The following is a 26,717-nucleotide window of genomic DNA, read 5'->3' as shown; positions in this document are numbered from 1 at the left end:
CATTTGACAAAGAACAGAGTAGATGAAAATGGCTACAGTGAAAAAAGCCATCAGATAGGAGTTTCACCTTTGAGGGTAACATGCCCAGGTAGAGGGCAGCAGGAGTTCATGCAGGGATTTTGGAGGATCCAGGGCATAAGCCAGGTTACAGCTTACTGGCTAGGAGTTAATAGGAAATGTAGAAATAGACACAGCAATCCTATAAGCCATTCTGTTAAGAAGTTTGGCCAAAGGGGGAAAATAAAGAAAAATAAGTTGGTTCTTTAAGAAGGAATAATAGTTTTATTTTTGATGTGCGAGACTTAAGGGTGTGTAAAGGCTCCTGACAAGGACTCATTAGAAAGGTACAGATGGCAGGTATAGGATATCAAAAGAATTAGGATGTAAGTTCTTGCTGTGGTATGAATGTAATGCCCCCCAAATTCATATGCTGAAATCATAACCCCCATGGTGAGGATATTATGAAGTGGGACCTCAGGGAGTGATTAGGTCATGAAGATTTAGTCCCCATGATTAGGATTAGTGCCCTAATTAAAGAGACCCCAGAAAAACTACACCCCTTCCACCACATGAAGACTCTGCTAGAAGGCACCATCTATGAGCCAGAAATGGGCCCTTAGCAGACACTGAATATACTGCTGCCTTGATCTTGGACTTCCCAGTCTCTATAGTTGTGAGAATTAAACTTCTAAGTGACCCCATTTATAGTATTTTGATATAGGAACCCCAGTGATCACATCAGTTCCAGAAAATGTTGAAGGAACAAGGATATAGAATATATTTGGAGGGTTGTGACCTAGCTAGGAGGGTGAGGACCTCTCTCTCTTGTTTAGGTTACTGTGTACAGAGGCTCTTAGATTTTCTGTTTTGCGGTGACGAGTTGAGGGAGTGTTTGTGTGACAGTGTGCATGTTCTCTGTGAGGCAGAGGGAGAAGATGGCTTACTGAGACTACAGGGAGAGGCGGACTTGAACGGAGATTTGAAGATGCTGAGGAGAGTTTGGAATATGCTTCTCGGCTGATGGGGATGACTACCCAGGAGAAGAAGTCAGACTTAAAGATGGTGTTGAAGGCCCACATGAGTTGGTGGCCACGAATGAATAGTGTAGTGATGTCGGTCTGTTCCATAATGTTCTCTGGTTTCCTCCAGCAGTGTTCAGGGCCCCGGGGTGGAGTGTGGGGGGCAGGCAAACAAGAGAAACATGTTTGTGTTTATACAGGTTTGGAATTTTACTAGGTAGGTTTGAGGCAAGAGTAAAAGATGAAAATAGTGTAGGGTATTAAAATGATGGAATATAAGCAGGACAGGGTTGTGAAAGTGAAAGAGGCAGGAAGAAAGAGGAAGTGCTAGTGTGGTTCATGGAACAGAAGGAGCTGGGCAGAGAGACATATGAAAACTAGATGTAGACCCACTTGTCAGTAAATGAGGGAGGGTGGGATGACAGCCCTAAGGAGGGCTGGGGCACTTTATGGTAAAATGCCATGGGTGACATAGTCTGGAAGTGCAACCAGGGAACATGAATGATAAAGAATCACTGCTGGACCACAAAGTACAGGGATGTCTGGGTAACCAGCCTTCCCTTGATGGCACTGCAGGAGAAATGTTGCCTTCGCAGAGAGCCAGGTTTCAGTTCCAGGGAGGAGGTGGGATGCCCTCTATCTGTTCCTCTATCTGCTGTCTCTTCATGTGCATCTCCAGGGATTCAAGTATAACGTAAAGGATGACTCCTGGTACCAAAGCCTTACCTCAGGACAGTCTCTAGAGCTCCCTCCAGACAAGTACATCCTTCTGCTCATGCACAGCTCCACTGTTCCCCACATGCGATACCATCAACCAATGGTGCGTGCCCAAATCCACAGTACCTTTGTAGCATCTCTTATGCCCCCACAGCCAGTCTTTCATCAAACCTTGTCGGTTTTATCTCTTGAATCTCTTTAATCACACTGATGACACTTTGGATCCAGGATAAAATTTCATTCCTGAATTACTTTAGCAAACTAGTCTCTGAATTTAGCTTGTTCTCCACATTTCAGCAAGTGTTTTACCAAAAAGTCAAATCTGATCATGTTACTACACTGCTTAAAACAGTGTGTGATCTCTCCTTGTCTTTAGGATAGTCTGACCTGGCATCATCCAGTAGAAATATAAAATGTGGGCCACATCAGTAACTTAAAATTTTCTAGTAGTCACTTTAAAAAAAATAAAAAGAAACAGGTAAAAAGGAGTTTAACAATAATAATGTATATCATTTTAACCCAATATACCTAAATATTGCCATTTTTATGTAATCAATATTAAAATATGGAGCTACTCTACTTTCTTTTTGGCACTGTCTTTGAAATCCAGTGTGTGTTTTGTGCTTAGAACTCATGTCAGTTTGGAATAGCCACATTGCAGCGCACAACAGCAGCAGGCAATTAAAGGCTACTGAGTTGGTCAGTGCATATGTATCAGTTCAAACTCTTTAAACTGGCATTCAAGTCTTCCCTTACTTAACTCCATAAAAAATTGCTTGTTTCCTGTTTTTATTTTCTTACTCTTTGTTTGGTCATGTTAAGTTACACACTCTCAGAACTCTGGGTTTTGAGCTTGCCTTTCCTTATGTTTGCAATCTAATTCCTCTCCTTTATCAGAGTCTATTCACTTAAGTTTTCCAGAAGGGAAATCTGAGTGCAAGGCTCATGGGCTGCTCCTTTACCAGGGAGCCCAACTCCAAGGAGGACTGAGGGAGGGAGAGGGAGCGTGGGATGCAAATTTCTCTGCTCTCAGGACTGTTTGTGGCCTAGAGGGGAGGGAGGCTATGTCCACAGTCTCTCTTCCTTTCCTGGTCAGAGGTTTACTCCATTTTCTGTCTAGTCCCACACACTTGAGGTTGCACAGATGGGGGGCCAGGTGTGGGAGTTGAGAGAGTTGGAGGCTGAGTTGAGACAACATGGACTTGTTTAGAGCCCACCAGGAGCTGGTCATCTTCACAGCAGCTGGAATGAGAGATGGGTGAGGTTGTGGGTACTGGCCACAGTGAACAAGGAGGACTGACATGTGGGGTTCCCTCCACTTGTCCCTCAGGGGGAGAGAGCTCCCATCTCATTTTCTCTGGGAAGTCATCACTGATCCTAAAACAAAATTAGTTTCCTCCAGTATATTCTCACATTCTCCTACCTTTCCTGAAATATTTTGTTATTGTAAGTTATACTCGGGATTTGTTTTCCCCATAAAATTGTGAGTACCTGGAGGTTCCCCTACCTTCTACCCAGCAGGGCTTCATAGAGTTCTTCATGATATAACGTAGGTGCTTAATAAATGCTTGTAGCATGGCTGCATGAAAATTTAAATTGGTAAAACATAAACTGCCCCTTCCTTCCTTCCTTCCTTCCATCCTTCCTTCCTTCCTTCCTTCCTTTTTCTTTGTTATTTTTTCTATCATTTCCTTTCCTTTCAGATCAATCCTGTTTAGCAGAGGTATTTTTAGAACGTAAATTGATTACTAAGATTAGTTTGCCTTGTTAAGGCTTTTATGGGCTGTCAGGCTCTAACCTGGAATAATGACATTGGGTGGAATGTTCCTTCTGACCAATGAGGCTCTGTGTTCCCTTAGGTTCCCTTGTTTTGCAAATTAGATTTGTCAAGTTAGAAGTTCAAATGAAAGCTCCTTTTCACCCCTGCTCTTTGGCACATTCTAATGAGAGCCACAGCTCCTGAGTCGTTGCTTCAGCATTCACATCTAATATGAAAGAAACTGAAAGCTAAAAGGATACCTCCGGGCTCCAGAACAGCAGGTCTGTCAGACAGCAAGCTTGGCTCTGCTCTTAGGTTTTTGTCTTCAGTGAGAAAATATTCCGACTATTGCATTGTTCCTGGTGAGGAAAGCCGGGTAAAGGAGATGTCACTAAGGGAAGTAGTGTCAACTTTCATTCTGAACTCTTTCTGTGTCATCTTCAGTCAGCTTATGTCATAGGGAAGTCATGCTGCCTGTTAATGATGTTTCCACCTGGGGACCTCATTGTGGAGTGATGTCCTTGATGCCAACTCACACATTCCAGCTAATTCCAACCCTATTAAATCTTCAGTATTTTTCCTGGAACTAATTAAGCTAATGGGAGAAACAAAATATAACTCCTTTTACCAAGGAGCCATTCAACCAGAATTTTTATGACAAAAGAGTGGAAACTGTGTATATTATCAAGAACCTTAAAATGGATATAGAAGTGGTACATTCTGAAGTTGCATGAAGCGACTCACCTTATCCTGGAGAGGTCTGATATACAATGACTCACTTGTTCAGATTGGTAGCCATCATTTACTCAGCCAGGTTATTGAATTTTATTATTCTTTAAGTGCTTGGAACTTATATCAAAATAAAAAAAACAAAACCAAAAACAACTCAGTGTAATAATAATAAAGACAAATTATGTATTAGTCCCTTTTGTGTTGTTTTAAGAAAAATCTGAGGCTGGGTACTTTATAAGTAAATTTTATTTGGCTCATGATTTGGGGGTCTTGAATCCAGGGCCCTGGTGTACTGATGAGCGCTCCCTTGGTCGTGTCTCAACATGGCTGAGATGTAGAAGGGAAAATGGCCCTGTGTAGACAAGGCCAAGCACGTGGGATGGCCTCACTTTATAACAAGTCACTCTTTTTTTTTTTTTTTTTTTTTTGTCACACATCTGCCTTTATTTGAGCAGTAGGTGGGACACTTCTAGCAACAGTAAAAAAATTAATTTACAAAAGCAGGGATTTAGTGAAGCCACCTGACGGGTACCCTTGGGAGCTCACACGTAGATGCCGACCCAGAGAAGGAGGAAGAGGACTCCATAGCCCATAAAGAGTGAGGCCACCAAGGAGATGAGGAGCTCTTTGTAGATATCCCGTGTGTACTTGGTGGAGGTAACCTCGTAAACGAAGAACCAGGCGGTGAAGAACATGCCAATAGCCAGAAGCACCACAGTCAGAAGGGGGAAGACAGCTGGATTTACTGGGCTGGTGTATCTGCTCATGGCCTCGAGCTCCATTTTGCCTGGCACACGGTAATCCACCACTCTGCCTAACAAGTCACTCTTTTGTGAGAACTAATATATTCCTGTGGGACCCCACTGGTTATGGTTTGCATGTAGGAATGTCCTCTGAAAAGCTCAAGTTTTGAAAGCATGATCTCCAGTGCAGGATGGTACAGAACTGGGACTTTTAGGCAGTGATAAGAGCTGTAACCTTATCAATGGATTAAACTATTTGATGGATTAATAATTTGGCTGACTTGATGATAACTGATAGCAGATGGGGCATGGTCAGAAGAAGTAGGTCACTGAGGGTGTGCCCTTGGGAATTATATCTTGTCCCTGCCTCCTTGCATGTGTGTTCTAATTCATTCTCATTCTCCCCCCTCTGTCCCCTCCCCCTCCCCTCTCCCTCCCCCTCCCTCTCCCTCTCCTCACCTTTCCCCCTCTCTTTCCTTCTTGGCTGTTTAGCAGCTTTCCTTCACCTTGCCCTTCCACCATGGTGTTCTGCTTCATGTCAGGCCCAAAGCAATGGAGCCAGCTGACCATGGACTGAACATCTGAAAACATGAGGCCCAAATAAACCTTTTCTCCTTTAAGTTGTTCTTATCAGGTCTTTTGGTCACAGCAACTAAAAAGCTAATAAAGTAATTCTACAACCTGTACACTCAGAAAAATGAGAAATTATATCCCATCTGATTCAAATGTATGATATGTCAAGATCATTGTACTTTCATGTGTAACTAATTAAAACAAACAAACAAACAAAACCCAAAAGCTAATAAAGGACCCACTCTGAGAGACCAGCGTTAGTCTATCCATGAGGGTACAGCTCCCATGACACACTAACCACCGTCCATAGGCCTCACCTTCTAAAGTTTTCATGACCTCAATACCACCACACTGGAGACGAAGCTTCTAGCTTTTGTGGTATAAACCTCATCCATACCATAGCAATTACTGAACTCTAATGCCACAGGAAATGGGAGGATTATAAAGGGGGGTCCTATACTATCTTGTGGATGCAAAGAGAGGAGAAACAACAGTAATCTTGAAAGGAAAGTGTAGACTACTAGACTTGAAATAGTGAAATTTTTATTAAGAAATACCAAGCTATTAAGTAGGAAGAGCTTTTAACTGGATCACTAAGATTATAAAGTTTAGCTACAAATTACTGACCAGATAGCACCTCCTGATATATTTGTTTGATAAACACTCAATAAATATTACTTATTGATTTCACAATTTTGTTTGGAAAAGAAACCCCTGCAAATTTCTAAATAAAAGGTTTCAGTTCTAACAAATCTTTTATCTGGAATAGTCTCTATGAGATCTTTTTTTAAAATTATTTTTTTGTTGTTGTAGATGGACACAATACCTTTATTTTATTTGTTTGTTTATTTGGTGCTAAGGAGCAAACCCAGTGCCTCACACATGCCAGGCGAGTGCTCTACCCCTGAGCCACAAACCCAGCCCCTCTATATGAGATCTTAAGACAGCATTGCTAATGAACTTCCTATTCATGATGTTCTCATGGACTATAATATAAAAGTATATAGAGATCAAACATCCACAAAATTGGTTGTTGAACTCAAAGATCTTGCTTTTGAGAGTTTTAAGGGAAAAAATACGTTTTCTTCACAAGAAAAAATGCATTTTATTTTAAAAGCATAGGATATTTATTACATTGTAAAGTTTGGGGCCATAAACACATTTTTGGGCTTCAGAGGCAGGTTAGTGGCTCATAGCCTCACATATGGGGGAAAAGGACAACTTGGTCATTCTCTACTGATGAATTTTACTTTAGGAGTTTACCACACTGGACACAGTTTTTGACACTGTCCAGTGGATATAATGCTGAGTTTATTATAAATGTATTAGCATATATATAAAATTGCCTCTTTTGAAGATGTTTAGCACATGGTTGGTATTTAATAATAAGATTTAACTATAAATGATTGTGATTATTATTTCTTGCTGGGATAAGCACACCAAAGTGTCTGTCTTCTCTTATTAATGCTGTGACATTGGCTTATTAACCCATTCCCACTTCCTTTGCACTTAGTGGACGACAGGCATGGTGCTGTGTGTTTTGTGCACGATATCTCAACAGCCCCTTGAGGGTAGTCTGCACGCTGCTTTGTGGATGGAACGCTGAGACTTAGGTAATGACAGTTTCCCTAGGTCATAGGGCAAATGAATATAGAACCTTGTCTGAGTCTAGAGAATTATCTATAAGAGCTCTTAATTTTTTTGTTCATCTTTTTGACACTTAAATGTGTGTAAGAATCACCTGGGAAATTGTTTCAAGTGTAGGTTAGGAATCTTCCCCTGGAGCTTCTCTTTTGTTGGGTCTAAGTCTGAGGTCCAGTGCATTTTTAACAAGTTCCCTTGGTAGTGTTTGAAAGGATCCCTTAAAGCTAAGTTAGAGTATGGAATTTTTTGGCCTAAGTGTTTGCTCACTTGTTTATTAATTCACTAAATATTATGGGCATTCTGACAAGCAGGAAGCACATGGGGTGCAAAAATCAGAATACTCTCAGTGTTCAAGGGATCCTCTTGTTGTTGTGGCCTTTAATTTCTAAGGGAGAGAGAAAAGTTACCTTAAGCTAGCAGTATTCTGTTAGGACCCAGAGTATTAATAGGAAAATCAGTGATAGCTACTGATTTATGTTTTTTATACCATATCTGGAGGAATCTTTCTTAAATGAAGAAAATGTAAAGCTATGTTGAGAATCTTTTGATGAATAGGATCCTGAAGATTCATGTCCAGTTTTTCCTTCTCAAGGCTCTGTATAGAGGATAATTGGTTACTTTCAGGAGTTTATGAATCAGACACTCTATCCAGTTCTGGTTCAGAGCATGGTCTGTAGGCCAATTTGGATTTCTCTCCAGGAACTGTCCAAATGCTGCTGATTTCACATTTCTTACTTTACACGTGCCCATGAAGGGATATAACATCCTGATGTTAACAGACTCATCTTTTTTTGTTTGTTTGTTTCTGTGTTTCCCAAGACTTTCCTTTAAGTAACAAATATTGACATAGAAGTGCCCCCCCCTTTTCTCTTCCTGCCTTACTTTCAAGCTACATGACTGATGCATCCTACTGGCTATACTTACTGTATTCCACTCTGAGATGACGAGGGGGGGGGATCACGTTCACCCCATTCCAAGATTTCATGAACATCCTGCTACTCACTAGGTTATCTAGTAAACAGTCTCATTTCTAAAGTGGAAGCTTACCGCTCAATAGGTATGGTATATATCACTACACCACAATCTAACACTTTAAAAAAATATATATGGTTTTCCAATAACAAGAAAAATACAAATGCCAATATGTAGATTTAAACTAACTTGTTATTTCAGGAAAACCCTCTGTCTGTTCCAAGGTGAGTATTTACTTGTTGTAAATTTTACTTTGTATTTTCTTATCCAGAGAGTTGTCATTGAGATTCATTGGTCTCTGAATCAATTTATACATTTATTTACGTTACGTCTCCCTGCTGTATCTTCTAGAATGGTCTGCACACCAAAGACACTCACAAATTTTATTGACCTGCTGACTGACTTTTTAGAATGTGACACAGGCTGACAGATGTTTTACCAGCCATCTAGGGATTGCATACCACAGGTGGAAATTATTAACTTGAAGAAATCAATAGTTGGAGTGTGCCATGAGCACTTACTCTCAAGTATAGCTTTTATGGAAAGGAATTTCATGAATTTACTTCAGAGACAGGAACAATTTACTTTCCATTACTTTATTTTATAAACATGAACTTTGTACTTTTATCACTCATCTTTTTACCTTGTTAAAACACAATTTATGCAGTGCAGTGACAACAGAAAATTAGCTACATGCCCTGTCACCTAGCACTCTAAAGCACAGGAAATTTGACACACACTGGTAAGGTCTTCTGATGTCTTGAAATTCCTCACTGTGAAAAATAAGAGTAACATTTTAGAAGAATGAAGGTAGATAATTGCTCTTTAATTTTTCTTAAGGGATAAGAAGATAAAATGTATTTTGGGAAAATAAGTTATTTCAGATGAGGTTTTTGAATTGATTAAAGAAGTGCTTGGTGAAAAGATAGCAATGGTTCATAAAGACTGGTGTTTACTAAGGTGAAGCATTATTAAGGTAATCCAATTTCCTGTTTTAATGGGGTTCTTAACTTGGTAGGTTAGAGGAATGGACAAAATAGTGTGTTTGGGAAAATGCAAAACATTGGCAAACTCTTTCAAGATACCTTTGTGAAAAAAAAAAGAATCACTCCAATAAAAAATTTTAAATAAATAAAAAAAATACCTTTGTGTTAAGCTGGTGGATGATGAATTGAGTTCTAGTGATATCATGTGAACAATTGACAGACTGTATCCAGGACTTACTTAAAACCATCAAGAGGTTTTAAAAGACATATTTTAGGACTCTGTCCATAATTTTATTTTACTCGTTTTTGTAACAAATGATAGGAGCAACATGGTATGATATAGTGACAGTGATTAGGTGCTAGTCTCAGACTATCTGCTCAAATTCTGTTTCCACCACTTAACTAGAGCATGACCTTGAGCAAGTAGTTTCCTTGTCTTTAAAATGGCTCTAGTAACAGTTTCTGTCTAAAAGGACCTGTGGGATAAATCATATAAAACAGTTAACAAAATAATAGTGCATGATAAATGCTCAAAAGTGTTGTTATTGTTATGCATATATAATTTCAAATCATCAAACTTTGAACACATTAATAAGGTAGAATGAAGACAGTAGATAAGGCTTGACTCTTTTGACTAATGGAACATGTTTACACACATCCTTTTGCTTCCTCTCTAAGCCACAGTATTTGTCATTCTAAAATAGAACAATGTCTAACAAGGTAAGCTTTTTCAGGAATGTATGTCAAGCCTTGAATAAATATCTCAATACTCAAATGACCAACTGCTATATGTAGGGTATATTTAAAAAAGAATATGTGAGAAAAATTTAGTAGTTCAAATTACCAGAAAGCTGAAAGAATTAGAAAGTTATGCAGTCACAAACACAAATTAACCCAACCTTGGCTGCTTTGCCAAAAATGTTGTTAACCTCAGACGGAAAATACGAAGGTTTACTATAATATCACAAATGTTTTATTGTATGTTGAACACCACAATTTAAGTGACAGAGATAAGCTGAAATGGATTCAAAGGGTAGTGGGTTAAATGGCAAAAAGTCTCAAACCCACACTCTAAGAGGGATATTTGAAATGATAGATGTTTAACTTGGAAACATGGAGAAACAAAAGAATTTAACTGACTTTTTATTGATTCAATAATTTTTTTTTAAAAAATCACCAATACATGCAGTTCAGGATTTTTCTTTATTGTCTTGTTCTTTGTTGTGCTGCTGAATAGTCAATTCCCCAGCCTTCCATGTGTTAGGCAAGTGCTCTGCCATTGAGCTACATACCAGCCCCAGTTCAGGGTTGAGCATCACATTGTTGAGTCTCTACATAAAAATAGATGTCACCGGCAAGATTCCGTCATGACATTCATCACAACCTTTGTGATGCCTAGCTGGGGTGATTTCATGCACATATCATACTGTTTAAAAGTATGTTACTTCTGGTTTTCTTGAGCGGATGTTCCCCCTTCCCTCATTGTCTGAACTCAACTGGATTATCCTTTTATGGTAGAAGTTTCAGGGAGAGAGGGTTCATCTCAAAGGAAGAAAAACAGTGTGGCTCTTGTTGAGGGGATGAATTCCCTGTACTGTGTTCAAGTTCAGACTAAATGACTACTTTAGTTGTTAGGAAATTCCAGGTAATCTTGAGTTGGTGAATCAAATCACCTGTCTCTTTTAATCATTTCATCCACCGTACAAACTAATAATAGTATCTTTCATTGTTTATTTCAACCCTATGACATTTAACACCTAATGTTGGGGATGGTTTCAGGGCATAGAAGGAAGAAATGCACATTTCAGGCTAAATGTTGTTTTAATTTTAGATGAGGATTGTGTATAGGAATCTGTTTAATAAACTCTTTTCTTTTGGGGGCTGGGGGGGCGGTCAGGGAGGACTGGGGATTGAACTCAGGGGCACTCAACCACTGAGTAACATCTCCAGCCCTATTTCATATTTTATTTAGTGTCAGGGGCTCACTGAGTTGCTTGGTGCCTTGCCATTGCTGAGACTGGCTTTGATCTTGTGATCCTGGGATTACAGGCGTGCACTATTGTGCCTGGTTAATAAACTCTTTCTTATGTTACCTAATTTTAAAAATACATAGATTTATCCATCAGTGATTAAAAGGGTGAGATTGTTCTTTTTTCATATAACCAAAAGTTCAAATTATTAGAACAAAATTTCACAAGTCTTTCATAAATGTCCTTTCCTGACCAAGAGAAATCTAATAATTTTGTTAATGGCATAATACTTTACATTAATTTGGCACATTAACACACACATATATATATATATATATATATATATATATATATATATATATTTTTTTTTTTTTTTTTCTTTTCACATGTATTATTATAAAAGTCTTCCAGCTAATGGCTTAGCTAATAAAACAGAGTATGGTTAAATGATTGTCTGAAATTTCATGGCTAGCAAGGGGCAGAGTAAGGACCAAACCTCCTTCTTTTCACCCTATCTTAAATTCTTTTTCTTTCTTTACATTAATGGTTTTAGATGTCAGCTATTTTATCAGTGAGAAGTTACTTTTCCCTTTGGTTAGAGAAAATTGCCTTTCCCTTTTGCAGTGTCTTTTTGCCTTATTGTGAAGTATATTTGTAGAACAATGCCAACTTTGAAATGTCATGTACTTTGGATTCAGAAATTGTGCCCTACTTGAAGTGATGTGATAATGTTTGCCCGAGGCAGTGGATAGCACTGGTTTGGGCTTTTGAGCTGAGCTGGATAAAGTAGACTATGCAGTGAGGCTGGACAGGTTCCCTGGGGATGAGGTCCTAGTGGCCTATATTTAAGAAGAATTTAAGAAAGGTCCAGCATGAGTGGGCTCAGAAGAGGCATCAGTGAGCATGGGGACTGCAACACAGTACTGTGTCTGGGACGTATGACATTGGCTGTAAAATTTAATCACAAGCTCTTTATTTCAGAGGCATATTCTGGGTGCTGTCAGACACATAGCTAGTTTGACTCAGTGAAGAAGGGGCAGGAATTTATAAGGTCAGGTGAGTTGATCCCTCTTCAAGGTCCATGCATTTTGATAAGGTCCTTGGCCTGATGGGAGGTGATTCTCCAACTACCTGTAAACCATGAATCTATAAGTTCAGCCTTCCTGGGGGGACTTCCTTAGCATCACCTTCACATATAAGAGCAACAACTCTTGCTTTTTACTAATGGGCATGTTATACATGCTTAAAAGAGTCATAAATATGACATTCCCAAAATTCTCTAGGCAGCACAATTGATTTATCCAATTCTATCCTTTTAAAGAGGAAAACATTTTTTATTAAATCTGTACAAATAACTGTATTAATGACAGATCAAGGAGAATCATTAAAAATGTTTCTAATTCTCAGAGGTCAGTTACAGTCAGATACCATTGAAAAGTTTCATGTCAGTTTAAAATAATATTGTTGAAGATTAGAAATAGATTAAAAAGGAAGAGAAAGGTCATATATAAGAGAATGATCATGTACCTATACAGTTAGTTAACATAGCACCAAGAGCATTTCAAGCTAATAATCATGATTAAATTCTCCCATCAGTTCATTTAGTCCTATGCAATTAGTTTTTATTTATTTATTCTTTATTAATTTTTGGAATATACATGACAATTGAGCATATTTTGATTTATTTATACAAACATCTTTTTCGAATAGGTTTTCAGAAAGTCACCTGCTTCTAGACTAAAAAAGTCCTGGAAATCCTGACTGTCCTCTGGGGTGATTTGAAAATTGCTCAAGTGATATTGGCTGGGAAGCTGGTAGTTACATCTCTTCATGGAATTATCAATAATTAGAACATATAATAAAGTATTTTCCATGAAGTTCCAAAAATGTCATTTTCTTTGAACACACAAATTTTAGCTTGTCTCCATTGTTATCAATTGGTAACAGAAATTACCAATTGGTGACAAACACAGTGTGACTGTAACAGGATTTGTTACAGTAACCAACAGTAACAGAGTAGAGGAAACTAAAGTTCTCATTGGCATATGGTAATTAGCAGCATTATGAGGGCTTCATCAGTGTCTTCCTGAGGACAAAAATATATCATGGGTAGTGAATACATTGATAAATACCAAGGGCCTACTCATAAAGTACACACTTTCTGAAATGATTTTGCTAATCTCTATTGCCTGTACACACTTAACTGAGCAGAGGCCGGGCATCTCTTCTGATTTTATAGTGTTTCTATGATAGCTCTTGTGATAAAGTTGAGGGGCCCTCTGGGAAATCTCAAGGATTGTTTTAGGTGTAAAGGACATCCTGGCATTTTAATTATTTATGTACTTACTCTAAAGTTTAGATATGATTCTTGGGAGGCAAAATCAAAAGTTATTAAAAGACCCTTGTTTATTTGATCAAGAGAGTATCGTGGATACCCGAAAAATAGTAGCTACCTAGTCAATGTGATGAAAATAGTTTGAAAGAGTAAGAATATAACAGAATTTTAGTGAAATGTAAGTCATTCATAAATGAAGTACTTTGTTCTTCAAATTTTTAACATAATGACAATTAATCATAATGTAAACACAAAGCACAGGATTATTCTGATAAAATACAGCATCTGTGCTAGCTAGGTGGGATCCAAAGAAAATAAAAAATATGAACCTGTACTGACTGTCCTTTGTTAAGGATTCTGACATCAACAGGAAAGCAAATCCTTGTTTTGACCTGATATAATACTTGGCAACAAATTTTCATGATTCACTGCTTCCTTTATTTTATTGATGTTTTAATAAACACACCAAAACTTCATGAACTTATCAAAATTTTACATTTTAAGGTTTTCTCTCAAGATTCAGGCATGATAATCTAAGATAAATAAAACTTATTTTAAAACTCTTTTTGAATTTTTATTCTTGAGTTTTATCTTTTACTAGGATCCTTCATATTTTGGAATGAAGGGATACACTAGTGTCTCTGACAAGAAATAGCACATACACAGGTATATTTCCTGTGTCACTATTTGCCATTATTGGGGCAACCTATATGAGTGATCACTTTTCATTAAGGTAACTAACTTCATTTTCAAAGAAAAAGCTGGGGTAGGGGATGATGTGTTACTTAACTGAAACTGTCATTTCTAAACATTTTAGCAAACCAGCAAAAATGTTTCATGAATACATTTAACATTTTTTTTCTACAGCCACATACATGCCTTTCAGACATTGCTAAATGGATAAAATATGAGCACACTCATTAATAAGATTCAAAGACACACCAATTCCACAGGATATAAAAACAAGTAAAAGCATCTAAACTTAAATTAGTAATCAGTATTTATGTAGAAATTATTTAGATACCTAAGAATTATTTACTAAATCAGCGTAACATCAGTCATATGTTATTAGCTACCTATGGATCATAGAAGTTATCTTTAAACTATAGTACTAAAACTTATAATTATTGGTAAAAAAAGTTTGTTATATAGACTTTGTTCAATAAACTAAATCATAATGTTTTTAATTCTTAAGCATCATATAGGAGAATGTACATCTTATTTTACCATGTATAATCATAAGTCAGAGAAAAGATATTTTTTCTTCTTAAGCTGCAGTTGATAACTGATTTGTTTGGTGGACCTTTGGCATGGGAACAGAACACATGCTAGAATTCCCAAGGAAAATGGGCATAATTCTATCATCAATTTACTACTTCCTTTATATAGCTCTGTATGATAATTCTTTGGCCAGCTTCAGTGTTCAAAGAAAACATTTGAAGATCTAGTAGATATATGGTTCTTAATCTGGACTCTGCAGGTTCTTTGACCATGGATATATGTGTGGGGTGTGTGTGTAGTAGTAGTGTTTGAAATATTTTTATACTTGAAATAATGACTGTACTTAACATAGTGTATTCACCAGAGATAAAGTTGCATGGGCTATTAAAATAATTTGTTTTGATAAGGAAAAGTATATAAAAAAAACACTGGGTTAAATGGAAAATATTAAAAGTTATTTATAGTCAAAAACTTTTAAAACAGAAATTAGTTGCTATCAAGTATCTTTAAAGGCAAACATGGGGCAAAACTCATTTTCTCTGTGTTATGAAAGTTAATATAATACACAGTCCCTATTCAATATAAAAGAAGATGGTTCTTCATTTAAAGAACTGAAATCATACAGAGTTATATAAAGGAAGTAGTGAATTGATGACACAATTATACCCATTTTCCTTGGAACTCTAGCATTCATTCTGTTCCCATGCCAAAAGGTCCACCAATGAGCTGTCAGTCAACAGTTGAATCCATGCACTTCCTGGGACCATTACCTGACAATGAAATCTGCCTAGTGTCAGGCATGCCCAAGAATCCCTTACCTGGCTTATCCTGTGCTTCTTTTTTGACAGCTCCAGAATGGAGTTTATTTCCTACATTTAATGGATTTGTCATAAACCTTAATTGAATCTTCCAGATAAAAGAAATTTCAGACAACTCCAATAGTCTAGCTTGTAGCCTTGCTAGATTTCTCAAGACCTGAATATCAATCTGGGCACTCAGAGGATGGGCTGGGATAATTGCAAATCATCCTTATCAGGCCCAAAGTATAAATCCTGTTTTGGTCTTTCTAAAGGTTCAGACTTATGATGTTAGGGAAGAGAAAAATATTTCAGGAAAAAAAATGTACTTGGAGGATCAAGTATTCTAAGCATTTTTTCCCCTAAAGGAATATCAGATAATACTTAATAATCAAAGTTACTATTGGGACATATACTCCTTAGGTAAACAGTGTTTTGGAAATATAACACAATTACTTTTTGAAATGGCAATAAATTTAAATTTGCTTTTATAAATATGATTTATAAATATATATTTATAAATAATATAAATTATATATTTATATAATTTATATTTATATTTATAAATATTCAAACATATAGTCAATATGCTATTTTTCCTAATCTTTTAAACTTTAAATTGGGCAGGAAGTTTGGAATTAACTACTATTGAAGCACATGCATACTTTTTATTACTTAGAAGCAAATATCTGATCAAATATTTTTATGAACAGAAAATTTTTGATTCATAATCAGGATTTAAAAATGCATTTCAAAGAGCTCTGTCTCTAAAAACCAAATACAGTCTATTATTTCTTTTCTATGGTCAATATTTTTACTACTCAGTAAGAAGAAAAATAGAAGAAAACATCAGAGTTTATAAAATGATCAATTTTAGTAAAAGGCTTTGTTTAGTCAGTATTAGAAATCTTGGGTATAATCAAATCAATTGTCTTTTTGACAGTTATTTCTGAAGTGATATTATTCAAAGTCAAGATTTCTGGGGAATGGGAAAACATTCTTGAAAACTAGAGGTGACTGATGTGGAAAATTGATACCTAAGGATATAGGGATATTTTGTCTTATTTACCACTTTCTGAATAGGCAATTTTATTCGTGCCCCTGTGCTTCAAACGAAACAGTGGTATAAAACATTCACTTTTGAGAACTTCCCTTGATGTTTTAAAAAATCCATATATCAAAGCTTCAGTACTTTTATATATGTTTGGAAATTAGATTCCTAACTCTGTAATTGATGTATCTCATTTCTGTCCTTGATCCTTCTTGGCTGATTAAGTTTCATTTTTATTTTTTTTCTATATTCCTAGGAGTTCTTGAAGTTTTCTTTTTTTAAAATAAACAAAGATATCTGAAGATTTAAAAACTATGAGTTAATAATACCTCTCTGCTTGCAAAGCTATCTTGACTCTCTTGCAAAAATTACCTTATTAGTTTCCATGATAAATTAATCACATGGTATTGTAATTACCTCTTTCATAACTGTTTCTCTAACTTGACTGTGACTGTCTTAATAGCAGATAACATGTTTTAAAATGTACATATATCAGCAGGAGCATGGTGTCAGGTCTATAGAAAATGTTTCATGTTTCTTAATTATTTGGACAAATAATTGGATGATGAGGAAGCAAGATTACTTATTGTTAGAAGGTTAGAACTATTTGTAGTTATCCCAGATTTGGGAATCAGGGTGGGCTAGATGAGCATAGTGGAATGAATCCAGAAAAATGGCATATCTCTAATTTTTAGGTTCTAAATTTTAATTTTCAAACAGAATAAATTATGACACATTTCTAAACTTGAAGGATCTGAAGCTGTAGGTAACAATGACATAATTAATTTTGAGCAATAATATTGAAAATTGATGCAATTTTTAATGTCCTGCCAGGATTAATTGGTCACACAAATCTGAAGCATAATGATTGTCATGTGCAAGAACAGTTAGGATGATATTGGAAACCAGTAATAGTTAATAGTGACTCAAAGAGGGTAATAAGGATATCTGTTACTTCTCATAATTGGAAGTCCAGAGGCATGATGGATTCTAGACATCAATGAGATCACAAGGAATTTGTTTCGTTCAATCTTTTCATTGTGTTGTCACTAGTAAAAACTTTATCTGGGAGCTGGTTCTTTCTCCGAAAGCTGATTTTTCTTAGGATCACAAAATACCTGCTATAATTTCAAGAGTCTATTCGAGACGTGATAATGTCCAAAAGAAGAGGTGTCTCATCTTTCCTCGGCTTCTATTATAAAGAACGAAAGTCTGAGATAATCAACTTTAAAGAAGGCAAAAACAGTTTTAGATCTTTTAGTTTATGTTCAGTTAACCCATTTTGGGCCTCTGTTGGTGTAGTACATCATGGAGGAGCAAAGCTTCTCGCCTTCTGGCAGCCGAAAAGCAAAGAGAGGAATAAAGGGATTAGGATCCTAAAACCCTCTTCAAGGGCACATACCCAGTGACATAATTTGCTTTCACTGGGTCCCACCTCTTAAAGTTTCCATCACCTTCCCATACAGGGACCAAGAGTTCAGAATGTGGGCTTTTGGAGAAACTGAACTATATATATAGCAAGTTAACAAAACTCATAATTTGCACAGCAAAAGAACATTTTATTTTATGAAGAAAATCGTTTTAATATCTCAAATAATCACAAAAGTGTTCCAGGAACCCAAGGAGCTATAGATCACAAAGGGTACTGCTGGTATACAATATTCATTCTGCAATTGACTACATAATGCCTTCAAAATGTATTCAAAGGCTTTTAAACAATTCCTATATATTTTTGAAATTAAATTGACCTTGTGGGTTAAAAAAAAAAGAGTTAAGCAGGCCAGGCGCAGTGGCACAGTGGCTCCAGAGGCTGAGGCAGGTTCAGGAGTTGAGAGACAGACTCAGCAATTTAGTGAGGCCCTAAGCAACACAGCAAGATCCTGTCTCTAAATAAAATGTAAAAAAAGGGTTGGGGATGTGGCTCAGTGTTTAAGCACCCCTGAGTTTAATTCCTGGTACAAAAAAAAAAAAAGATCTAAGAAAAATTTCCTGTAAATGCTCCCAAATACTTTCTCATATTTTATTGGCGAAGATTGGATGACATACCCATTCCTAAAGCAAGAATTGGTCATGGCAATGGGGTTGGCTTGGTTCAGTGATTCTCAACCCTAGATGAAATTTAGAATCTTGGGGAAATTGGAATCTCTGGGTAAATCTGAGGCATCATATTTTTTAAAATCCCAAAGCTATTATAATAGTGAGGTTGAGACTAGGGATTTAGAAGTATATCTGAAGAAGACAGGTGACCATGATTGCTAGTTTCCTCCCTCAGCTGTGAACTGAGACAAGGAAATTGCTCATTAGTATGCACTCTTTCCCCTAGCTTCCCTTTCGAATATCAGTATATGTGCAAGACAGCTGACCAGAATTAGAATCTGTGAACTGTGAAGATGATTGGATTGAACAAGAATTAAATCCAGGTCTTTGCTCATCTTAGCAAAAAATGCTAAATTGGACCAATCAGTCAAGGATAGCCCCAACAGATTTCCTAAAAATTTATGCTCTCTTCTCTACTTGACATGTTGCAAGTTTTCAGGCCAAATCTTCAGATAATCTCATCAGTCCCTCTTGTCAGTCATGCATTCTCTTCAGTAGGGATGAGTACCTTACCTGGACTTAGGTGTCAAAAACACATAAGCAACCTGAGGCTAATTTTATAATCTAAGCCTCATGTTACTTACCTATAAAACTGGTAGAGAAATGAAAGGTATAAATTTGTTTCAATAATCAGTTTATGGAAGAAAAGCACCTGGATAAAGTGCTCAGAAAATAAGCCAGTGATAATTATCTGACCTGCATTGCCAGTATTAACCCAAAGAACATATTTATGCATTGTTCTCTTGATCCTTTCTTACTAGAACCCTCCTGTATGTCTATTATGTATGTCTCTTCATTTTTAAATTAATTTCTTATAGCACTTTTGTCTATCTGCATGATTTCTTTATACACACACAAAATAAGAATTCAAATCATATTTAAATTATGAATTTCTCCATCATTCAATTTATTCACAAAATTTGCTATTCGTAAATTTATCTTGTAGTCTTTTCTTATGCTTTGGTTCCCTGATGAGACTTGAATGGATGATTTTTTTATTTTGTTTTGTTTCCCTTTGGTTAACTGTGCTTATAACCAACACATTCATTTTGCTCATTTTTTTTTCTTTTTCATTTAATGCTTTATTACCTTTTGCCTGAATGCAGTATTTTCAGATTGACCTAATGGTTCATTTTCATGATATATTTTAAGAGCTTTCAATGCTAAAAAAAAAAAAAAAAAAAAAAAAAAAAAAGTTGGCTGCACTTTTATCAATGCAAAAATGATAAATGTGATCATTTGGAAAACTTGCATAAACACAGGAATGCCATTTCCCAGCGACTGTTTTCACTGTCCCCCACAGTATCCAGTGCCTGGAATGCTGAGCTCCTTTCATTCTGCAGAGTCCTCTGTGCTCTCTTAATCTGATCCTTGACAGGCCACACCCTCTTCCTTTACTAATGACCTCCTTCTTCACCTGTCTTCCTGCTAGCTGTCCCTTCTCACCTTCACTTCTGTTTCCTGGTCTACCTACTTTTCCTGACCTCTTACTCTAGATGAGGCATCCCTTCTGCTGATTTCTGCGTCCTTTGTTTCACTGCGGTATGATCACACCACACACGAGTGCCTCACTGTCCCCTTCTCTAGAATCCATACTAAGGACATTGCTGTGGCCTGGCACAGAGCCTAGTGTAGGCACATTCTTACACTAAGGAAAGCTGTTTCCTCTAATGACTGAGTATGTACAATGCAGGTCTATAGAATTAAGGGTAGATTATCACGTATCTTTATAATATTCTATTGCTTACAGATTTATTTACCTAAGATCCCTCCAACAGCACATATCCAACTGATTTTATTGAAAAAAAATTTTCCATGTCTGTGACAAAATTTACACTTCTGTTGTGTTCCTAATACAACTTGTAGGTCTTCTTTCATTTAGGAGGCATCTCTATCTAGCCCCTTTCCCAGTGGTGGAATCACATTGCTTCCTTTTTCAGCACTTCTAATATAATCCCAGCCTAATTTGGGGAAGATTTATCTTGTATTTCCCTGCTGAATGATGTCATCTGAGCCTGTTTCTGTGAGATGTGTTAACTTCATTTTGAGATTTCAAGTGAAGAGTTTGAATCCTCTGCACTGGAACTAGCAGTATGACCTTAGAATACTTTAGCCAGTTTTTAATGCCTTGTCTTTTCTCTGTTCTTTTTTTGCTAAAGGCATATGGGTTTTACAAACATATGGGGCCTTGGAACATAATCATCCCAGTGAGAATTCTCTGAGATGTACTTGAGATGTAATCATTTTGGATTAATAAAATAGTATCTTCTTTGCTACTGTCTTAAAAATATATTTTACTATCAGAATTATACTTGTGTTTTAAAAGATTTTTTTAGTTGTAGATGGATCCAATGCCTTTATTTTATTGATTTATTTTTATGCAGTGCTGAGGTTCAAATCCAGTGCCTCACTTGTCCTAGGCAAACACTCAATCACTGAGCCAAAACCCCAGCCCTAGAATTTCACTTTTATTCAAAGGATATTGTTGACTTATTTCCATATTTTTTTCTCAATGTGTGTTCTATCTTTAAAGTTTATTCTATCTGATTTCTGTAATAGGACATCATCATATTCAAAATAATCTTATAATTCCTGGCTCTTAGAATATTAGAATTGGGAAAAGGAGGGTTGCAAGAGTAAACCATCCTTCAAGTATATTATTTGGATTGTAGAATAATAAAGTTGGTGAATAAAGAAAGTGAATTTGGGAATGTAAGTTCTTAGGGAAGTACCTGGTATAGAGGGAAGTACCTGGTATAAAGGGAAGTACCTGTTTAAAGGGTCTTGTGAAATTCCATTTACTAAATTAAATGACTTGGTTAGAAATATCACCAATTAGATGAAAAGGATGGCCCAATATTACATGTTGAAGTAATTAGATTGCCGTTAGTAGAAAGGTTCAGCTTGGTATCATTATCACTGTTTTGGAATGTCATGGAAATGAAAAAAAAACAATAAAAACTCTAGTTTCTGTGTAATTGAATAATAGAAAATATCATTAAAGTCTTGAAATTTTATGAAGTTTAGACAGTTATAAATGTGATCATTTATAGTTTTTGTTGTTGTTGTTGTTGTTATTATTGTTGTTGTGACCAAAATACCTGACAAGAACAACCTGGAGGACAAAAGATTTATTTTGATCAACAGTTTCAGAGGACTTAGTCCATGATTTATAGGTTCCAAGGCAGAAGAAACACGTAGAAGGGTGTGGCAGAGGAAAGTTGTTAAGCTCTTGGCAGCCAAGAAAGAGGTGAGGGACAGATATTATCCCCAAGGCCAGGTTCTCAGTGACCTACTTCCTTCTGCCTGACCCTATCAGCCTACAATTTAGTCCATTCAAATTATTCATCTGTTGAATGGATTTATCCTCAGATAAAGTTTTAGCCCTCATAATCAAGTCATTTCCTAAAAGCCTCACCTCTGAACCTTTGTTGCACTGGGCACAAAATCTTTTTTTTTTTTTTTTTTTTTTTAAAGAGAGAGAGAGAGAAGGTGGGGAGGGAGGGAGAATTTTTTAATATTTATTTTTCAGTTTTCAATGGACACAGCATCTTTATTTTTTTATTTTTATGTGGTGCTGAGGATCGAACCCAGCGCCCCACGCTATGCCAGGCAAGCACGTTACCACTTGAGCCACATCCCCAGCCCACAAAATCTTTAATAAACAAGCTTTCCAGATCCAAGCCAAGTACTCACAGAACACAGAGCAAAAGTTAATTAGAAAAATAAAAATGGAAAGGATGTTTTTAAAATGGAAAGGATAGAATTGTTGTTACATCCACAAATGATAATTTAAAAAACAGTAAAACCAATACTTGAAATATTTCTTCTTTTATGCTTCATATTCTTTGTGGCTACACTAGGAACATGCCATAGTCCTACCATCTTTCCTCCTTTCTCTAATCAGATAAACTGTCTATTCTGGAGACTTTAGACAACACATGTGGGTGACAGCTTACTCTCAAGATCTGCAAAACCAGGTCAAATGTTTGTTGCTGTATCTCCATCCAATAACAGAGCACTCTCTCTTTTAGTATTCTGTCTTTATACCAAACCAAAACTAGAAAACCTTTAAAATGCTCTTATATTTTCTCTCTTAAGTTCTCCCCTCCCCACAACATATTTATTTCTATAAAGTGTCTTATAGGACTGAAACTAAATAAGGTTAGGATTTTTTTTCTTTTTCATGTTTTCTCATGTCTAATTCATTCATCTAATGAGTCCTCTTCTTCCACAGTATATTTTTCTCATCAGTTATATTCTCAGTTTCATAGCAAACTAACATTGCCTCTGTAAATAGTTTTCTATCAGTTTCCCTACTCTAGGTTGCTATTGGTCCCTTTAATTTTTCTTCATGTTTTGCATCATACTATCCTGTTCTCCAGAATATGTGGTGGGCACCTTTGTTTCAGTCTAGTGTTTTGTTTTATTTGCTTTTTTTGGGGGAACTATTTATTTTCTAATACTATTGAAATGACTAAAAGTCTCATGTTCCTTTGTGAGTGTGTGTTAAAATTACTGTCAGTGATGTAACAGAAATGACTTCGAGGAATTTGTAAGAAGTTCATTGAAGATAGGCTTGCGGCAAATTAAGTGCAATTTAGCCTATGATTAAATTGAGGTAAAGACCTAGAGAAAGTATCTGGGCTTCCACAAGAAAGCACAGTGAACCCCTAAACCAGACCAAGAAAGGCTGGGAATAAGGAGTCAGAGAAGCAGGAAGAAAACCAAAAGCTTGGGGAATTTACTGGAGTCTAATTCATGGTGATAGGAAGGGAGACCATTCACTCTGAAGCTTTGTTTGGTAGTGAAGGTGGGACTGTAAGACTGGAGCTACTATAATGAGTCAACAGTAAGGGTGAATGAGGCAGTTAGCGAGAGGAGGTTCTCCACCAGCCCGCTTCAGGCTGCGGTCACAGCCACTGAACTCTCTTTTATGGTACATCAACCATAACTGAGGTAATATGGCCCCACAGAGCTGCAAGAGAGGCTAGAAAACAAACTTGTCCTCTTTTCAGCCACTGTAGCAGTAGTGACATAGGGAAGCTGTGTTAAACAACTGGCAATGTCCTCACAGAAATCCAGAGTAAAGCAAAAATAGTGAAGGAAATTGGAAAGTTTATCCAGGAACTAACCCCAATAAAACCACTCACCTCAGAAAGATTTAGAAGATTTGGTTCCTCCTACTACATAACTTACAGAACTAAGATAATTCCAACATATATCAACATCTTCTAAAATATGAAAATTTATGAAGACTAAAAATTTAAAAATAAAATATCAAATGAAATTTAACTGTATATTCAGGACATACTCTAATGAAATTAATTGAGAGTTCAGTAGTATGTGATACTGTGGTCCAAATGTATTTCTGCAAACTTTTTCTAAGGACTGCAAAGTAGACTTGAATAAATGTGAGGAGTGTAAAATATCCAGAATTCGTTTAACTGTGCTCTGACATTGTTTTAAATATTTCCTTACATGTCAGTACTTACGGAAGAGCAAATATTTGCTGAGTGTTTTCTTTGTATTGGAGACCTCACAGACACAATATGACTCAACCTTAGTATTTCTCAAGATGAGCATTATCCTGTCTCCTTTTTCACAGATGAGAGAAGTGAAAGGTTTTTTGTTTGTTTCTTTAGTTGTTTATTTATTTGTGATTAGCCTTAGCTTAAGCAACCTTTGTCAGGTCTTGGATTTGATATTTTCATCTTCAGAAATCACTGTTCCAAGTTTGTTAATGTCTCCTGGGAGCTGCAGAAGACATGAATTAGGAGAGACCCAGGACCTTGTTATTCATGTCACATGGTCACCTACATTTGTGCCAGTTCCTCTTCCTGCTGCAGTCTTATGGGGTGGGCATGTAACAGGACTGCATGTAATAGATTGTACCGCAGCTGAGGAACACTGAGATTTGTAACCCACCGCTTTTATACCAACAGGAAGGAGGCCTGCGCTTCGTCAGAAGTGTGGAGAGGAAGATGTTATTTCATCTCTCAGAATTACCAGCTGCATAACAAACACTGAGTGATGGATTGAGTGAAAATGCATTTAAGGCCTTCAATCTTGGCATCAGAAGACATCCAAAAGAGCAAACAATTCAAGCACTGCTATCTCTTTCAAAAATCTAAGTTTACTTTCCTAAAGTTTTAGCAATCTTAATTATTGAACTAATATTTTAATTGCTTGTGGTAAAAATGATTATTGTTTAAAAAGCTGATGTTCTTAAATTAAAAAAAATAAAAGTCTTGCTTTTTTCTAGATTTAATTATAATGCTTGTGTACTTTGATTTATAAAATCAAGGGATGGTTAAGATAATCAGAAAACAAAAGTATTTTGAAATATAGTTGACATTTTTAGAATCTCAGTGTAAAAGAGACATCTAGGTTATCATTTCAAGGAAAATAAAATATTTTTTTTTAAAATGCAGTGATGTGCAAAACCCAGATCAATGACTATATATCATATGACATTTAAGAATAAGTGGGCATGTGACATTGTATAGATTTAGCATAATTCACTTTTCAGATAGGGGATGTATTTATATCAGTAAGTAATATACTTGACACCTTTCTTAATTTTATGTCCAAAAAACTCTTCCAAACCAATTTTTTTTTCAGATTTTCTGTTATTTTAACTTTTAAAAACCTGAGTAGGAAGGAATGAGCAATGAGAGAGTTGATCAATGGCTACTAAGTTATCATTAACTAGAAGTAAAAAGTTCTGGTGTTCTATTGCATAGTAGGATGACTATAGATAAAGATAATGAACATGCACTTCAAGAAACTAGAAGGAAGGCTCTTGAAAGTTATTGCCTTAAAGAAATCATAAAGTTTGAGGAGTAACCTGACTTAAACATTATATAATGTACACATGTATTAAAATACAGAACACTTTGTAAATATGTACAATTTTTGTATATATCAGTTAGATTTTTTTTATTAATTAAAGTAGCTGCTTCCTTCCACTTGAAAGTGACAGATTGCAACTCAGAGAACTAGTCTTGCCAGTAAAATGAAAACTATATAAAATAGAACTCAGCTATGATTTACTCAAATGATCTGTTATTATTTGTAATCAAGTGAACTAAGAAAGGTGATATGTTTAAACATACCTTTGATCCATGTTTTCTAACTGCTTTTGGCAAATTCCTCATTGGAAAGTTTCTTAGAAACAAGAGTGCTTAGTTTGACACTTCCTTCTTTCAGCATTGTATGAGAAGTTGGAACATCTGTCCTGCTGTTGGATCCAGCACCTGTCTTATGACTTATTTTGTCTGCTTAAATAAGCCTCTTTGCTGAGGCAGAAGTAGGCTTATCATGTCTATTCTGTGACTAACATTAGTCCTTTACCTAATCTTCACTTTCTAGCTGCTGGCTCTTGATGGCTCGGGTAACAACTCTAATGTAATTTCTGAGTTGCTGTTTGCATTTAATAGGTATTAAATTAAATGTGCAATTGGTCGACTGGAGATAAAAGTATCATCGGGCTTTTGGCAAAAAAGCTGAAACATATATTACATTCCAATGGGAAAACCATTAGCTTTAATAACTGAATATGAATTGTTGGCATTTATTATCCTTGTCAGTATGCTAATGCTCATTAGATTTTTAATGAGAGGATGGCAATAAAAACATGGCATAGAGTTAAAAATGGATATTAATTAGGGTAGTAAAATGTCCTTATTTATGTAGTTGTGAAGAGGAAAGCTGGTAATTGAAGAAACACTGATAATAGAAACATTTCCTCACTGCATTGATTTCCTCCTCTTACCTCTACTCTTAAAATACTATGCAAACAGAGGAATGGGGGTGGGGGGAAGGTTAAGTTATAACCACTTAATGGTAAATCTTCATGACAAGCCCCTTGTGATGGTCAGGTATATATATATGATGCCAGACAATACAAATTTTAGGTATAATAAAGCACTGATAATTTTATAAATGAGAAAATAGACATAAATTACCAGGTTGAAAAGCATAGCTTTAGGGCAGTAAAATAATAATAAATGAGAGTTGTGAAGCTTTAAATTCTGACTTTACCACTCACTGGCCACATAACACAAACTCTCTGAACTTCAACTTCTTTATCAGAAAA

General features: G+C 36.2%; 1 protein-coding gene and 1 long non-coding RNA gene across 6 annotated transcripts in view; one reads left to right on the top strand and one right to left on the bottom strand.

Annotated features, from left to right (window-relative positions):
- Positions 1 to 24,871, top strand: part of LOC308647828 — a 258,854-nt gene extending 233,983 nt beyond the window's left edge. For all 5 annotated transcript variants that reach the window (XR_014021711.1, XR_014021712.1, XR_014021713.1 and 2 more), the window contains one exon: positions 24,562 to 24,871. This is a non-coding gene — a long non-coding RNA (uncharacterized lncRNA). The remainder of the gene's footprint in view (positions 1 to 24,561) is intronic.
- On the bottom strand, positions 4,645 to 5,028 carry LOC308647827 (dolichyl-diphosphooligosaccharide--protein glycosyltransferase subunit TMEM258-like). Its single transcript, XM_081292314.1, has one exon. It carries the CDS (start codon positions 5,007 to 5,009, stop codon positions 4,770 to 4,772), a length of 240 nt encoding a protein of 79 aa, XP_081148440.1. The 5' UTR covers positions 5,010 to 5,028; the 3' UTR covers positions 4,645 to 4,769.
- Positions 24,872 to 26,717: the final 1,846 nt, after the last annotated feature.

The sequence above is a fragment of the Spermophilus citellus genome, assembly GCF_964194105.1.
Source record: "Spermophilus citellus genome assembly, chromosome: 4".
NCBI lineage: Eukaryota > Metazoa > Chordata > Mammalia > Rodentia > Sciuridae > Spermophilus > Spermophilus citellus.
This window is presented reverse-complemented; position numbering and strand designations above follow the sequence as displayed.

Bases quoted from the DNA above. Each gene is read 5' to 3' on its own strand.
- LOC308647827 (XM_081292314.1), bottom strand. From the start codon at position 5,009: ATGGAGCTCGAGGCCATGAGCAGATACACCAGCCCAGTAAATCCAGCT.